Genomic DNA, 17,908 nt, shown 5'->3' with positions numbered 1-17,908 from the left:
GGTTTGGCATGAATCTCACTGTATTTTAGATAAAAGATTTTTCTAATTTAAATTCAGGATCTCTAAGCTTTGTTTTCAAAAAAAAAAACTTATAATCAAACTGAATCTCTTGACAATATCAGCCCAGTGACACTGAAAGTGATTCAATCTGAGTCCAAATAATCCTGAATCAAGCATTTGAAGTATATTTAAAAGATTTAGAATATCAATTGGAATGTTAAATTATTTCAAAATCCAATATACTTATAGTCAAATAAAGCAGCTCTACGACAGTAATCTAACGAGCCCAATATCATTTAATTTTGAGGTCATCAAAGCATTTAAATGTTAAAAAAATTATATGTGATCAAGAAAATCAACATAGACTATGTAATTTAGAGTTTAATATTCTGGATGAATTTATCAACATGTCTCTTCTCTAAAACTATCAATAGGGTCTCATTCTTCACATATGAGTGAGAGAGATTGGGGGTGACAACTAAGTCATTACTCGTCAAGAAAATTGCAAGTGAACAACCACTAGTTATTGTCAATCACTATCATCAATTGTTGCAGTCAGCTGCACTAGTTGTAGCCATCATCTACGACTTTTATAGCAAATTATGTTTGTTGTACCTAAGGACTATAGTTATTGTAGCTCAGTTACGATTTTTGCAGCTAACTACTATTATTGTAGCCATAACCTACAGTTGTTGTAATTTAATTATGATTGTTTTAGCCAAACTACTCTTATACACTTGTTATTATTAGTTTTTATAATCTCATATTTCCCTAATTCAAAAGAAGAATATACCTCTATTTTTAATTTTCTAATGCTTTACTTTAACTAGGCTTGGCCCACTAATTTTATTCATTTCTAGGATTTTTACACGTAAAAAATATTGTTATTTCTTGCACTTTTGCTTATGTGTGTGTTGACAAATTATATTGAGCTAAGGCTTATGATTTTTCTTCCTATTTAGCAACAAGGCTATCTCAAAATTCATAAATTATTACGAGGGAGATAGAATTGTGGATAAAGTTTTATCTATATAAACTTATATAATTTTTATTTGCATATCTTTTAGAATTAACCTTTCAAGTTTGTAATAGCTTATATTAAATATGTGAGAAACATGAAAGAAAAACCATTTATTTTCTATAAATTTATCGTGAATTTACACAACCAAATTACTTGATTATGTTGAACTCTTATATTTCTATTGGAATGTTGTTTTCTCTTATTGAATTTTAAACCTTCAATGCATACCATTCAAATTGCATGGAAACATCAGTGTATTGTGGGCTCCTCTGCTTGATTTTCCTCTATTACCCGTCCTCTTGCGATAGAGTTGAAGCCATGTAGCTAATCAAATAGTTGAAGAAACCAAGGGATTAAAACTATTTGTTAAGCTAAATTTCCTTCAAAAAGACAAGCCTTGTAGGCTATTAAAAGCTGAACTTTCATTAAATTAAACATTAGAATGCAATGGTTATTGGAGCCTATGAGAACACGGTGACATACGAAAAGTATAATTTAGGTTTGTTAGATTGATTGGACCTTGTTTCTTTTGTTTGGAAAGATGTCAGATTTTTCTAGAGTCAAGAAAAGCTAAATTGCCATTTAAATTGTTCTTTTTAGCTCATTTCAAAACAATAAAGTAGTTGATTTGATACATTCTTTTATAGTACACATAAAAAATACAATAGTTATGATAGGTTAAGCTGAGCCTTTTTAGAGGAAGAAACATTCAAACCCCAATTGAATATCATCTAGAACTTTGATCTCAAGAAATTACTATAAAATTGACCAGCTCAGTAGGACAAACATAATGACACGGTTTGGTCCAATTCGAGCTAAATCATGCTCATATCGAGCAGTTAAGCCAATTTTTTAATTTTATAACATCTAATTGAAAGATCAGATAAAATCCAAATCTGACAAACTTATAATCAAATTGAGCATCTCAACAAGGCAAATCTAGCAAGTCCAATATCACTCAATTTTGACATTATCAACACACTCAAATATCCACAAAATATAGTTTGGTCAAGAAAATGTGGCTGCAGGAGTGGCATAGATTCATTTCTTATTTGAAAGGCCTCTCCTAGACTCTATAAATAGAGTCACCCCTAATTATTTTTTATTATATGATCCACATTTTTGGCATCCTCCTACTTATTGCATTAATATTCTAACAACCATTTTACACACAAGCATACGAAATTAATGACAGATTAAATAATTGAAAATTCAATGTCACCTACCCACTCCCCTATTATTATGACTTGTATTTTTTTTTTCAATTATTATTTTCAATAAAGGGATTAATGAAAACATAAATGAAACTATAAAAAGATTTAATATCTAAATAATTATTATTTGTATAAAAAAGGTAAAATAGGCGCATCAACTTCATATGCATTTTTACTGGTAATTTCAAATTCAGTTTATTCACACCCAATATATCCTTAAATATTATAACAAATATTTTTTTTGTTGATTATCATTTGTAACATTTACATAGTTGATAAATAATAAAGAATAAAGGAAATTTATTTACATACCACACAACTCTTATGTAATTACACATCTAACCCCCCAAAATTTAATAATTTACACTAACAAGCTATTGGTGTCATAAAGTTGTGCGTGAAAATGCTCATATCACTTTTAGAAAATAATTATGATGATATTTTGCTGTTATTTTGGAGATTCCAATTATATGCATATAAATATGAATGTTTAGGTTTTATGTATGTAAACCACAAAAAATAAAGAATTGTAGGATTGAAGCAAATGACAAGGAGGCAGTTTTACTAATTATTTATTTATTTAATAAATTGGAGCATGCATTGCTGTAAAAGATAGAACAACAGAGCCAAGTCAAGATTTGTGACATTTAAACTGTAGGAGTAGTCATCAAATGAGCTTTTTGCTTGAAAACGAGCGATGGATAAACAAACAAGAAGTAACAATGACTTGCATTGACGTCGAAATATTGTCCTGACATTAACAATTTATCATGTATTGGCAACACACAAAACCATTTGCAGGAAACAAGAGAAAGTAGTTGTCATTTGGTCGCCTTCCTTTGCCATCAAAACTAAATGCGTGAATTTTATAAAAGCAGCCAAAGCTACAAAGGTCACAAACAAAAGCAAATCAGACTGTAATTCATTTGTGACAATGTTATCAAAATCAGCGCAGGCTCACTGAACGATTCTGCTCAACATCAAGGCTATGTTTTTGGCTGACGTTTTGGGCCAAAGTAGTTGGTGACCAACCCCATAATGGCAAACCTACAAGATTATCTGTATTTCAGACTACTGCAATCACAAATCACAACTTTACTGCACGCCCGCGCGCACATACACACACACAAACCAAAAAAATGAATAATAGATATGTATGTATGTATGTATGTATGTATATATATGTATGTATGTGTGTGTATGTGTGTGTGTGTGTCTATATATATATAGTTAAATTAAACTAAACCAAGCCCAGGATTAAATAGTATCTTTATATTATCAAAACTTTTTAATATAAAAAAATAAGCACCAGTCCAACTGTTCCTCTCAGGCTTAGTTACATAACATTATTGAATTCTAAAAGGGATAATGAGTTCCATAGTAATAGTTATATACAATTTTAATGAAAGATGAACTGAAAAATGTGAGCGGACATATTCAGAGTTTACTTACATCATGGCCATGGATATCTGTTTAAGATCGTTTTCAAAGTTCCTCATGTTCACAAGAGATTCAGCACAGAAAATAATAGCCAGCCATGAGCACAACTTATACTGCAGATCAAATCATGAAACAGGTCAATATCCCCTGTCGCTCATTATTGGTTAATAAAAAGATCAGCTGCTGTATGTGTAGAAATAAAGCAGCATAAAATTTCTCAAAAATCAATCCAAGATAATGAAAAACACCAAAATAAAACATACTTAGAACTTGTTTTATACTCACAAGCAACACCAGTCAAAATTTACCAAATCATAACTAAGAGCTCAACACCGTATATGCAGTCAAAAAAAAAAAAGGTGCTCGAACAGAAGAAGCAACACTTTGAGGTTCATATTTCAATGTGCCTTGCAGAAACTCCGGCTAAAACACAACGGGGTAAATAAACTCAACACTTAATAGTTTAAACATGTAGAGTGAAAAGGAAAATCAAAAAAATATTATATTTCAAAGCGGCTGCTTGAACCATTCACAGATGAAATCTAAAATGGGATTTGGTCAACTATATACAAGAAAATGTGACCAAATTTCACAATCGTGTTGTAGTTTTTGGGAGCAGAAAACAATAATTATTCCTCAACTATTCCGTAGGAAACATTGTAAGATAAACAGCGGGGGAAGGCTACCAAGAAATCCACATGCTTAAACCAAGGAAAAAAAATTTCAACTTAACAACAATAAGAAATTCCAAAAAAAGGATATCTTAACAAGGAAGATAGATACTAAAAAAATAAAACTATCTAAAATTGCAACACTCCCCTCAAGTTAGAGCATAGATATCTACCATGCCCAAATTACTATAAATAGCTCAAAACTAGGCTTGAAAAACTTTTGTAAGGATATCTGCTATTTGTTGAGTAATTTTAATAAATGGCATGCAAATAGCTTCATCATCACTTTTCTCTTTTATGAAGTGTATGTTAATCTCCACATGTGTGATCATGCTACATTGAATTTTTTATAATAGTTATGACTTTTTTATTATCAAAGTACAACTTCATTGTCATGTTATCTTGATCCAAACTCTTCAAGAATTCTCTTCAACCATAACATGTGACATATTCTATTAGTCATAGCTCTAGATTTTGCCTCAACACAACTTGCAATCACATTTTGTTTCTTACTTCGCCATGTAACCAAGTTTCCCTAAACATACGTAAGGTATCCAAAATTCGATCCACTGTCAATTACTGATTCTGCCTAATTTGCATCAGAGTATTTCACGATATTTTGTTGTGTGGTCTTTTGAAAGAGTAAGCCCTATTTTGGTGTACAGTTTACATATTTGAGAATCCTATTAAATGTCAGAAGGTCTCTTTCAAAAAGTGAATAGATAAATTGATTTATCAAACTCATAGTAAATGTAATACCTGGTCGCATATGTGATAAGTATATCAACTTTTCCACCAACTTTTAATATCAAACAGTATTCACTAGGTCACCTTGTTTCCCATCTCCCAATTTTTTATTGGCCATTAGAATGTTTGTAGGCCTACACCCACTCATCTCAATTTCCTTTAGAAGAACAAGAACAAACTGCCGTTGGGAAATAACAATCCCTTTTTTCGATCTAGCGGCCTCCATGCCAAGGATATATCTCAGAGGTCCCAAGTCCTTGATCCCACAGATGATAGGGAAGTCTTTAAACAGATCATCTCATATACGTCATCTCTGGTAAGAATTGACATCCACACCCACAAGCAATAAGACCAACTTCTCATCCTTTGAAAGTTTGAAAAACATTTTATAATCTCCTTGTCATTAAGTGTACCCCTAACCTTTAACAAATAGTGTCAAACTTCTCAATAAAGCTCGGAGGTGCATCCACATACAACTCTAAGTAACCCATTGAGAGTCCTTTTTTATATGCAGTTGTTGTAAGGGCCAGTTAATGTTAGCTGCAAGTGATAGAACTCTTATAAAATTTAGTTTTGTAATTGGGGTGAATGTCTTTAAGTAATCAAGCCTTGTACCATTCTGAAAAGCCATCGAAATTATATTTGACTATAAACACTCATTGGCACCGAACAATTATCTTTCCTCTAGATAGATCAATCAATTCCCACGTCCATTTTTTTCAAGAGCTTTAAACCTCGACAACAACCTCCTTCCACTTAGGAATTTCAGGATATCCTGCATAACATTAGGAATCTTCATACAAGACAATTGTGAGATAAAAGCACGACAAGTGGGTGAGGTTTTCATATGACATAATGGGATAATGGGTGTTGGGTGCACAACCTTTCCCCCTTAAAAGCAACCATCGGAAGACTAGACGCAATAGACTTAGGATTGGAATTAGACTCAGGTTCAGGATTAGAAGACTCAGAACGTGAAGATGAAGTGACATGAATATAGAGTAAAGCATCAGTGAGGATATTACCAGGAGAGTTCCTGGTTTTGGCAGTGCAAAGGATCCGTAAGCCCTTTCTTTTAAGTAGACCAAATGGTAACAATGTCATCATTCTTTTCTTTTGTTTGTTTCTTCTTTGTTATGAACATCACAAGATGACATTGTAAGGAAACCTGAATTGTCCTCAATATCTAAAAGACGACCTATTTTCCTCTGGCATAATACAACAACAACAACAACAACAACAAAGCCTTAATCCCACTACGTGGGTTCGGCTACATGAATCCTTTTTCCTCTGGCATAATATGATTTAATTTTTGTAGGTTGAACAATCAAAATTTGAGCGGGAGGGGAGGGGGGTTATTTTATTAGTTTTCGATTTGAAGATTGTAATTAAAAAAGAAATGATATACATGGTAACTAACATTTTTTTACAATTAGAGTTAAAACATTTATACCTCTTTTCGTTAGGAGCATAACCAACAAATACTTTTTTTTTTGCTCGAAGGTCAAGTTTTCCTTAATCATAAGTAATTTAGAGGTAAAAAAGATTAGAGATGATTTGTTAGATAAGTTCTATGTCAAAGTTTAAAACTTTATTGAATGTTCTATTTATGAGAAATGTAATACTAACTTGGCACTTGATTGGTGAGTAGCAAAGCCCAAGAGTTAACAACGATGGAAAAATCACGAAATGTTAACAACGATGTGAATTTAATAGTTCTTATCCTGACAATTACCAAGAGGGAAGCATTGATAATTCTGACATTTTTAGTGTCTCACATGGTATATAAGAGAAAAATAATTTAGAACTAGTCATATGATAAGTTTTCATGATCAATTCTCTTAAAACGAAAAAAATTAAGAGTAACACATATCATTACAGTAGCTAAATAGTTACCATATTGTACTAAAGCGCAAAACAAAGTGGAGAAAATTTTAGAGATTGAAACAATTTGTACAAGAGTTCTAATTGCTCCTCAATGAACATCATCACAGTTTGCAGAAAGCTCTTGAATTTCTTGCGCTTGCGCTTACTCGGCAAGAACTGGAAGAAGGTTGGATGGTTCAAACATCTACCAAGAAAAGGAAAATTAAGGGTAGTAGAGAATTAAGCTATCTTAATCCTGATGCTTACTTTCTCCATCCTTAAAAAAGAATTTGGAGAAGCCTGAATTGCTTGTTAATTCTGATTTTAATAGAGGAAAGTTTGGTAATGATGAAGTTTAACTCTCTTATCTGGAATATTAGAGGCATTGCTAAGCTTTCTGCTTCTAATAGGCTTAATAATTTGATTTGTGCTTATAATCTTAATTTTTTTTGGCTTTTTGGAGTCTATGGTTGTTGCTGATAATAATTATAAATATTTGAGGAGATTTGGTGCTTTCAAATCTATTGCAAATATTAATAATAAAATTTGGTTTTTATGGAAGGATTTTTTTAGTATTGATATTCTTATCAATCATATTCAACTACTACATCTTCGTGTTTGTTATCTTAATGAATCTTTCCTTTTCACTATTATCTATGCTCGATGTAATAAGAAGGCTCGTATTGAGTTTTGGACTTTAATTAAATCCATCACTGTTTCTAAGAAGCTTGGTTGATGGGTGGAGATTTTAATTCTTCTAGTTCTGAAAAGAAAGGGGGAATTCCTCCTAATTTTCCCCTCGTCACTGAATTCAATGAGACTTTGATAGATGTTGGGCTTTATGATTTGGGTTATATTGGGAACACTTTTACTTGGCATAGAGGTAGAGTGTTTGAAAGGCTTGATCGTTTTGTTGTCAATTCTTCTTGGATTAGTACATTTTCTCAACATAAAGTTCAACATCTATCCATTAATGCTTCTGATCATGCGCCTATATTATTAAAAAATTTGGAATATTGCTTTTGAGAAGCATTATCAGTTTAGATTTTTTAATATGTGGACCCTTCATGATAGTTATTTCCAATTGCTTAAAGACAATTGGAAGACTATGGTTGTTGGGTCTGCTGGTTTTCAAAAAAATTTTGCAAAAGTTCTTAGAAAATGGAATTGGACGGTCTTTGGTGGTCTTCATAGAAATATTGAGCGGCTTGAAGAGAATGTTAAAACTCTTGAAGCTGATTTTGCTAACAATCTTATTGATATTGATTTGTTGCTTAAAGGGAAACAACAGCTGACGGATGTCATTAATATGGAGGAGAATTTTTATGCCCAAAAAACAGCTCAACATAACTTCCTTGATGGTGACAGGAAAACTCTGCTTTTTTTTCATGCTTGCATTAAGAATCGTAGAAATTGCAATATGATTAATAAAATTACTACCATAGATGGTATTGTGCTAACTAATTCTGCTGATATTATTAGTAATGGTATTCAGTATTTCTCTAACTTGTTTGGCAGTGATGATAGGCCGCAGGTTACCATTGAATTGTTCATATGTTGTATGATAATAGAATCATGATTGATCATAACTCACTTACTAGTATTCCTAGTGGTGAGGATATTAAAGAAATCATTGATCATATGGAGGTTGGTAAAGCTGTGGGGCCAGATGGCTTTACAGCTGAATTCTATGAAAATGGTTGGGATATTATTCATATAGATGTGGTTAAGGGTATACAGGACTTCTTCAGAGGTAAAGATTTGCCTAATTATTTCAAATCTTCTAATATTGCTCTGATTCCTAAGAAGAGTAATGTTATTACTTGGGAGGTTTTTCGACCTATTTGTCCTAATACGGATTTAGCTAAGATTATTTCCAAAATTATGGTGAAAAGGCTTCAGCCTATTCTTGCTCAAATTCTTAGTATGAATCAAACCGCTTTCACCATATCTTTTTATTATTGATTTTGATTATTTCTCTAGAAGAGTGGATAATCTTTTTCATTCTTATCCATCTTTGAATTATAAGAATAAAGGTAAGCTTGGTATTTTTCATTTAAGTTTTGTTGATAATCTGATTATTTTTACTAATGCTAATAAAAGATCCATTAAACATGTTTGGGATGAGATTACTCGGTTTCAAGATATTTCTGATTTAGTTTTTAATACTTCTAAGTATTTTTTCTACTGTTCTAAGTTTGTTTTTGTTGCTAAGAAAGATTGGATTATGGATTATACTGATTTTCAGAAGGCTATGTTACCTTTAACTTATTTAGGTTTTACTCTGGACAAAGGGAGGAGCCGTACTGCTAATTGTATGAATTTGTTTGACAAAGTTTGTAATAGAATTTTGTCTTGGGAAAATATTTTTTTTTCTTTTGGTGGTCGTATCACTCTTCTTAAGAGTGTGCTTACTTCTCTCCCTCTTTATTCCTTGCAGGTGATGAATATGCCTTTGGGATTTATTAAAAAATTGGAAAATCTTTTAATAAATTTCTTTGGGAAGGCAAAGGTTCTTCTAAGATTCATTGGAGAAGTTGGGTTAAGCTTTGTAAGCCTATTGATAAAGGTGGTATGGGCTTTAGAAGCTTAACTGATTTTATTAGAATCAATTATATGAAGTTATGGTATCGTTTTAGGATGAATAATTCCATTTGGGCTTCTTATATGCATGCCAAATATTGTTCTAATAAACATCCTTTGGCTATTACTGTTACTTATTTGGAAAGAAATGTTACATGTGGCAAGGAACACTGAAGATTTAATTCATCAGAATACTGGGAAAGGAGACTGCTCCTTTTAGTATGATGATTGGACTGGTAAGGGTGCTTTAGTGGCTGGTATGGTGGTCCTGCTGAGATCGATCTCAAGGTTAATAATTTCTAGTTGAATAATAAATGGTGTTATCGTGACCTTTTGAATAAGGTCCACTCTACTGATGCTAATTTTATTTCTTTGATTCCTATCTTCAGTGATGGGGTTGATGTGCCTCGGGTTAAAAGTATTATTGGTGCTTCTATTTCCAAAAGTTTTGCTAATTCCTTTCAATCTTTTCAAGGTCTTGATCTCAATTGGAATTGAAATTCATGGATTAAGTCTTCCATTTCTTTCTTTATATAGAGACTTTTTCATAATCCGACTCTTACTGATAATTTACTCAAGCTTAAAGGTTTGTCGCTGCCTTCTTACTGTGTGTTGTGCAGGAATAATGAGGATAGTAGTGATCATATTTTTGTTGAGTGTCACTTTGCTGCTGGAATTTGGCGTAAGGTTATTATGACAATTCATTCAAATCCTAAATTGTTACAGGTTGTTACCTTTTCTGATATCTTTGTTAATTGGAGAAATATTGGTCATGTTGTTGTTGTTCCTGTCATTACTATCTGGTTTATCTGGCTTGCTAGGAATGCTATTAAATTTAATAATGAGGTTCCTAATATTAATCATACTTTTAGTTTGATTATTTCTTATTTTATTAAAAGTCTTAATTTGTTATCTCCTAAATTGAAGATGAAAGGTAAACTTAGGGATTTGATAAAGATTTTTTGTATTCCTGAAAGTTCTAAAGCTAAAGCTTTTTCTTTAATTCAGTGGAGCAAACCTATTGCTCCTTTCGTCAAAATTAATAGTGATGGTTGCTGGAACAATAATTACGCTAGTGTTAGTAGTGTTTGCCGAAACTTTATGGGCTCTATTCTTTGCTGGTTTATGGCTGGTGCTTTACCTGTCCCCTTTGGTTGCTGAGGCCGGGGCTATTGTGTTTGGTCTTCAGGTGGCCCATAAATGTGGCTGGAAATTTATTATTATGGAAACTGATTTTTACTTTTATGGAGATATTGCAGATTACAGGAGGATTATCATTGAAGTGTTAGTCTCCAAATGAGGAGAATTTTTGAAATGTCTAAAAACTTGGTCATTTGTTGGTCTCATATTAAGAGGGAGTGCAATATGGTTGCTCATTGGGCAGCTAAGGTTGGATTGAAGACTCATGGTGTTTTGGTTACCGAGTTAGTTCCTGTTGATCTTATTAATCTGGCTTTAAATGATATTGGTCGAGTTTTTTGTGTATGTTGCTAGTGTGGACGTGTTGTATTTTGTTTTTATTTTGGAAAATGACCTTTAGGTTTCTCCTTATTTTGTGTGAGTTGTGTTTGTTTTCTTTTGAGTTTTTAGAAAGAACATTTTCCTATTTTTGTAATTCTTTTTTTGATGAAATGCATAAGGAGCCGTATAATGCTCTTTTAAAAAAAAAATGTAAAGGTTGAAAAAAAATTAAAAAAACACAAACAATCTCTAAGAGTATGACTTGAGAAGTTCACTAATGCTATTGCAAGAATGAACATCAAACAATATCTAAGAAATCACCCTTTTTTCATAAAAAAATAGAGTAAAAAATTATGACCCTAATGAACTATGTGGATGAAACGATTATATTAGAACATAATGTAGAAGAAATAAAAAAGTTAAAGATCAACTATCCAAATAATTTAAAATTAAAAATCTAAGAAAACTCAAATGCATCCTTAGAGTTAAAGTGGCTCAAAGGCCACATTATTCATCTTCCAAAAAAATGTGTAATGAGATGCAATCCCTCATAAATTCTAAATGTTCTTGTCAGAATTATTGGAGAGAGAAAACAACACAAAAGTTGACAAAATGAGGTAACAAAGTTGATGAAAGGCATCCTATGTGCAAGTTTTTTAAGTCAATATATACATAATCCTAAGAAACATATCTATAAGCAACATATAGAACTTTTTAATACATCAAAGCAACTTTAGAAAATAAAAAAATCTTACTTCAAAAGAAATAGAAGACTCAAGTTGGAATTATACACAAACGTTGACTAGGTAGGATCCCTCAAATAGAAAATCTAATGCCGGTTATGACACCTTAGGTGAGAACCTAATCACCTAGAGGGGGGCTAGTAATCAGAAGTCACCAAATTTAGTGTTTAAATTGAACTACAAGCAATGACCCATGGTATAAAAACTTGTGGATTAAACTTATCCTAAATGGCTTGGGAAAAAAATGGAAAAATACTAAGAAGCTACACTGCAACAAATCATCTACCATCAACATTGTAAACAACCCAATCCAACATGACCTGGCAAAAAATACAAAAATCAAATGATAATTCTTTAGAAAAGCCCGCATATGTTAAAATACATAAGCAATTGATCAACATTCTGAGAAAAAGACTACCAGGCTCTATATTTCAAAAAATCAACTTTAAGTTAAGCATGAAGCATATCCACTTTACCTCTTAAGGAACGTTGGGGTTTTTTTGGGCCAGCTTGGCATATAATGAGATGGCAGGTCCTCCTTGTTATTGTAGTAGTCCATGGGAATGAAGGGGCAGAAATCCCGCAAGGAATTTAGGTGGAATAAACGTTGCAGAATACATAATATTATACTTCTACTTAAAAATGTTCATATAGAAACCAGATTAATACTTACATATTTTATAAAACTAATATTGTCAAGTAAATACCAAACACCTAGTTGTTTTTATTTATAGAAATTACCTGAAGTAACTTACAATATAATTATGCTGTATCAATAGGGAGAAAAACCCTCAATAAAATACACACAAAAGTCAAATCAATTCTTCTCCCTAAATAAAATTTTAGCTATTTTTGCTTGTGAATCACCCGACATGCTTGCGATGGCCATAAATTGCACATCAACCAAGGCGAATCAGCAATCAAACAAAAGAAATAAAACTTTCAGAGGAGATAAAATTGGCAATAAAAAAATGATAAACTCCTAAAGGCTGAATTCATTAGGAAAGTTCAAAATTTCAAATGAATTCAAATGTAGGAATGGTCAACAAAGGAAACAACAAGTGGAGGATACATGTCAATTTCATGTAAGTAAATGATATATGCCTGAAAAATCAATATCCATTGCCAATCGAGTCTTCAAATTGTTGGATTCTCTGCATTAATTTTTATTAATGCATTCTTAGGATACAATCAAATCTGATGCATCATGGAGAAAGTAAAGACGGTCATTGTCACAAATGAGAACCTTCCATTTCAAAGTTATGCCCTTCAAACATTAAACTTTGGACTACATACAAAAGCTTCATAAATAAAAGCTTTAAAAATCATGTTGATGGCATTCTTCTCAACAGCCAGAGTGACGTAGAATATTTTGTTAACCTTACCATAACAATTCAAAAAGGAAAAGATATATTAAAGCAACTTAATTATTTAAAATAAGAAAAAAAAATAGATTAATTAATAAAAACCAATCTGATGCATGATTATATTACATAGGCCTTACACTAAAATAAATAACACACAAAGAGATCAAGGCACAAACTTTCCAAACAAAGTAAAATTTTATATTTAAGACTTACACTTGCATAAAACCCGATTATGCATGTAGCCTACGAAGAAAGGAAGGTTTATGTCATACCGAACGACATGTACCGTGTCAAATGTTCATATCACCAAAAAAAAAAGTCATCCAGTAAGTCCTCATAAACCAATGCACCGAAAAGAAGAGAGGATTTAGATTGTTTTTATTAGGATTTCACGTATAATAACGACAAACCGGTTATCCAGAAGAACTCATAAGGTCATATGACTCATCATGGACCACACAAACCCACCAAAAAAAATATAAAAGTTTGAATAATAACTACTCCATATCAAAAATAACTACATGGCGGCATATTATTGTTCACAACAAAGACGAAAAAAGCAATCGAAACAAATAAACAGCGGGAAAAAAACAAGCCATCAAACTATGTCATCACAGAATCATTTTTCCATAGACAAACGTAAATATTGTATACGAAGCTCAGAGCGCAGCTTCATAAATATTTGTCTGCGGGTCGGGTCCTCAAGTAACTTAACGAAGTTTAGATAGAACGTCGTATCAGCCAAAACTTCAAAATGCGCATCTAAAACTCCATGAAAGCCATCTATGGTGGTGTCATTTAAAGGACCAGGCTGAGCTGCACATACTTCTATCAGTTTATCTATTTAGCTTCTGATGAAAGCGACCTTTTCATTTTTCTTTTTCACCACTCTGGGTCATTTTGATTAGCATGTGGACTCGAGTTCCCTCAAGTTTATGCTCGGGCCTTCACCTGATCTAGTAACTTGCTCGGCTGTCAAGTCATCTGGTATGCCTACAAACCCCTACTCACTTGGGTTGAACGCATGCATGCCCATCGCGACAACCCCCTTAAAAATGAGATCCAACTTCTCTTCCTGGTCTGGCTCAATTCCGCTCACCTTGAATTTTTTTGTGGTTGGCACAGCCAGCAACGCTCAAGGAAGCATATTAGTTAAAACAAAATAACATGAATTACGAAGATAAATACAAGCATTTAAAAGTATGTTTATTACCTGTAACTTCTCAGTACATCATTCCTTTGAAACATCAATGGTCTGTTTGATAGGATCCCAACCCAATCCGTGGATCCCGTTTCAATTCCTTCCACAACTTTCAGTCTTTTCTTAACTGATCTCACTTGTTCTTAAATTTTAACCTATCATACTCCCTTCATGTCATTTACTGGAACTTCTTCGCAATATTTTACCACCCTTCTTTGTTAAAGTATGTGGTGGGTCTATTTCCAAACTCAATCTCCTTAATACATAGGTTGTAAAATAAGTTTGTTACTTCCTTATCCCATATTGCTAACGAAGCCACTTCTTTGGACTTAACCATAATAAAAATAATAAAGTAAAACAAAGAACATGAAAAAAAATGCCAAGAAAAACAAACACCTAACCTAAAAAAGGTAAAAGTTAAAACATGTAAACATGAGAAAAACAAAAATTGTAAAAACAACCAACAGTGAAGAGAGGCACACACACCCCGTTCATGCCACCATCACCAATACCCAAGCACCAACACCACACACCCAACAATAGAGAGAGGCACACACACCCCAATCCAGCCACTATCACTAGCACCAGGCACCCACTTTTTAGAGAGTCACACACACCCCAGTCCAGCCACTATCACCAACACCCAAGCACCAACACCAAACACCCAACAGCAGAGAGACATACACACGCCCCAGTTCAGCCACCATCCATATTTAAATAAAATAACAATGAACAATAGTACTTTAATCAACACAAATTGAATGTGAAATATGAATGAAAAGTGAATGTATCAAATAAGAAAACTCAAACTTCACTTGGGTAACAGAAAATGACTTCATTCAAAATCAAGTAGCCACAGAATAATTTAACATTAACTTTGAAATTTCGGTACTCTCATATATAGACATATAACACAGAATACTTTCACAAGAACATGCATAGAGCTTTGTCTATCTATTGCTATCATTGTGTTGAGTTATGACATGAACTAATACTGACTTGAACATTATTTTGTCAACCTTTTAAGAAAGTTGATTATGAAACTCGAATGAACAATGTGTAATATTCAATTTTACACATCAAAAAACCACCTTCACCAGTCTTTAAGGGGCACTTATATACAGGAACCCCCTAAAGGAATTTTGTCAAGCATCACTATGCATTTTTTTTTTTTTAAGATCTGCATGCAGACCACCCAATTGATGTGCATAATACTCAAACCACAACAAACCACCACATGTATAATACTCAAACCACAGCAGTCGAAAGCCACATCTCATCAAAGCCACCATCACCAATGCAATAACAAAACCACAAATTCAACACCCCACCAAAACAATAATAAAACCACCATCACCAATGCCTAAAGCCAAAACAGCTGTCGAAACCAATACCTCATCCTTTGCATCTCAAAATAATGAAAGAAACGAACAACAGCCAAAACCACCATCACCAACAATCAATATCCTCAAACACAAATCAAATGCACAAAATAACTAGATGCCAACAAATTTTTGTAACTCTCAGAAAAACAAACAACCAAACTCAAGAAGGCGGGAGGTGCGAGTTTAAGGGATAGAGAATACCGTAGGAAGAAGCATAGAAGTCTCAAAATAATGCAAGAGAGGGAGGGTCAGAGCAGAAGAATGCGAAAGCGGGTTAGTTAGGAGAAAGCTCCAAGATTAGAAGAAATGCAGAAGCATTCCGCGGGACGATTAGGGCAAAAAAAAGCGAAAGCAGAGTCGAAATGCTGGGGCATCTTTGAAAAATAAAATAAACAAATGCGAGCCGCGGGATCGAACCCTCAACCCGCGTTTCATTAAAAATGCTCCATGCAGCTGAGCAAATGTCGAAACAAACGAACATTAACCGCAGTTTAGGGATGCACCGCAGGTAAACCGCGCCCCCAAACGGCCCCTCAGTAATTGCAGCTACAGCCAATTCAGGCACTATAGTGACTCAAAAGGAAACAACTGAAAGATCTGCCCATATCGGGTCTATAATATATATTTTCATAGCTAAAAATACACTTAGAATTAACTTTCAGTTTAACTGCAGCAGAATTGGTTGTCTTGTTTTGGCCCTAACGGGTGCTCGGTTTGTGAGGGTGTGTGATAGGATTCCTCAATTTTTCATTTTATTAAGCTCAATCAATCCTAGACAAGATGACAAAGATTTAGGCTACCTAGATTGTATAATTCGGCCTTATAAGCAAAATTTACAGGCTGAACTAAAGGCCATACTAAATTTATCTCTACCTTGCATTCAATAAAATCTTTCAATCGTCTTATATCCCTTGCTACCAAATGTTGATCAGCTTTATTTAAATTATTTCTAGTACTAAATATAAAAAATTCTTTCACAGTTTGGTCACCTTGAACACAGCTTTGGTATTGTAAATGGAGCATTTGCTCATATTTCATTGAGAGAAAGTGGCCTTGCATTAATTTGTTCATCTATGACCAGTTCTTCACACTGCGGCATCATTCATGCCTGCGGGTTTCAACTAATTGAATTCGCCAAGCTCCTGCACCACTCTTCAATCAACAAGTGATGTATTGCACTTGTCTTTCAAAGAGTGTCTCAATGCCCTCTATTTTTTATGTACCTAGCACCTCAATGTTGTACAAACAGTGCCCCAACGCCAATTCAGTAGTGCCCCCGGCTCCTGGAAGAGAACGCCCCCATGCCCAATCTAGTTTTAGAGCCCGAGAACACGACACAGCAGTGCCCATTGGAGTGCGGCAATGCCACCATCACGGCGCCCCATGCCTGCAACTTCCTCTGGGTAATTTTTCATATAAAATTTTAGTTATGCCAATTGGAAGGTGTTTCTCATGTGAAAATGAGATGAAGGAAGTGTACTGGTGTTTTCAAAGTGTACAGAGGTTTTATTGTGGTGTCATGTGCATGATTCTCCTCATTTTTTTATAGTGATTTTTTGGTGTGGCGTGTCTTCGTGATTTTCTCTGTTCTCGGTTTTTCCCGTGTTAAAATCTTGTGTTTCCTGAGGCTTTTATTTTGTGCGCTTCATTTCAAAAGTCTTGTTTTGCATTTCTGGAATTTGTTTCCTCAATTCACATATCTCACAGCAAGAGTGAATAAAGACATGGATCGGAGTACAGAAAACAGAATATTTTTATCAGAGTGACGAAAGGCAAAAATGAAGAGATCTGAGCGTGGGAGAGATAAGTACACGGAACATTACGCCGATGACTCCGAGGATGACAGCAAGGAATCCAGCGTAATCGACGGGAAGATCCTGCGGGGAAATCGGCGGCGGAACGTAGGGCTTCGCCGTCAATGGCTGACGAGGATCGCTCCCTGCGGAGCTGCTCTCCCTCATCTTGCACTACCGTAGCTCTTCTTCGCCGGCTAAAGTACTCGCTTTTTGGTTCTTCCCGCGGCTAGGGATTACTTCGGACAAATAATGGATGAATTTTATTTTCTTTGAAGGGGCTCGAATCACCTCGGATAATTACTTAATAACCATTTCAAATATTCATATTTTCAACTATCCGCCCATGAGATTTTTGAACTACTTATAGATGTATTTATGCATATGTCATGATCAAATTATTCAAAATTTGATAA

General features: G+C 33.8%; 1 protein-coding gene across 2 annotated transcripts; it reads right to left on the bottom strand.

The window, feature by feature from the left end:
* Positions 1-2,893: 2,893 nt before the first annotated feature.
* LOC110024191 (protein Asterix) lies at positions 2,894-17,752 on the bottom strand. 2 transcript variants are annotated; one of them, XM_020724007.1, is made up of 3 exons: positions 17,523-17,752; positions 3,688-3,788; positions 2,894-3,282 (listed from the first exon to the last, which is right to left on the bottom strand). In XM_020724007.1, exons 1-3 carry the CDS (start codon positions 17,658-17,660, stop codon positions 3,222-3,224), a joined length of 300 nt encoding a protein of 99 aa, XP_020579666.1. In that variant the 5' UTR covers positions 17,661-17,752; the 3' UTR covers positions 2,894-3,221. The 2 variants fall into 2 exon arrangements, with proteins under 2 accessions (XP_020579666.1, XP_020579665.1); XM_020724006.1 differs by having other exon boundaries at positions 2,899-3,282; positions 17,511-17,745.
* Between the last annotated feature and the right edge of the window lie 156 nt (positions 17,753-17,908).

This window comes from Phalaenopsis equestris, unplaced genomic scaffold (genome assembly GCF_001263595.1).
Source record: "Phalaenopsis equestris unplaced genomic scaffold, ASM126359v1 Scaffold000251, whole genome shotgun sequence".
Taxonomy (NCBI): domain Eukaryota; kingdom Viridiplantae; phylum Streptophyta; class Magnoliopsida; order Asparagales; family Orchidaceae; genus Phalaenopsis; species Phalaenopsis equestris.
Note: the sequence above shows the minus strand (reverse complement) of the source record. Positions and strands in the feature narration are given on the sequence as shown.

Bases quoted from the DNA above. Each gene is read 5' to 3' on its own strand.
- LOC110024191 (XM_020724006.1), bottom strand. From the start codon at position 17,660: ATGAGGGAGAGCAGCTCCGCAGGGAGCGATCCTCGTCAGCCATTGACG. The intron at 3,789-17,510 runs GTACTTATCTCT...TTTGATCTGCAG, and splicing joins TCATCGGCGTAATGTTCCGT to TATAAGTTGTGCTCATGGCT. The intron at 3,283-3,687 runs GTAAGTAAACTC...ATAATCTTGTAG, and splicing joins CAGATATCCATGGCCATGAT to GTTTGCCATTATGGGGTTGG.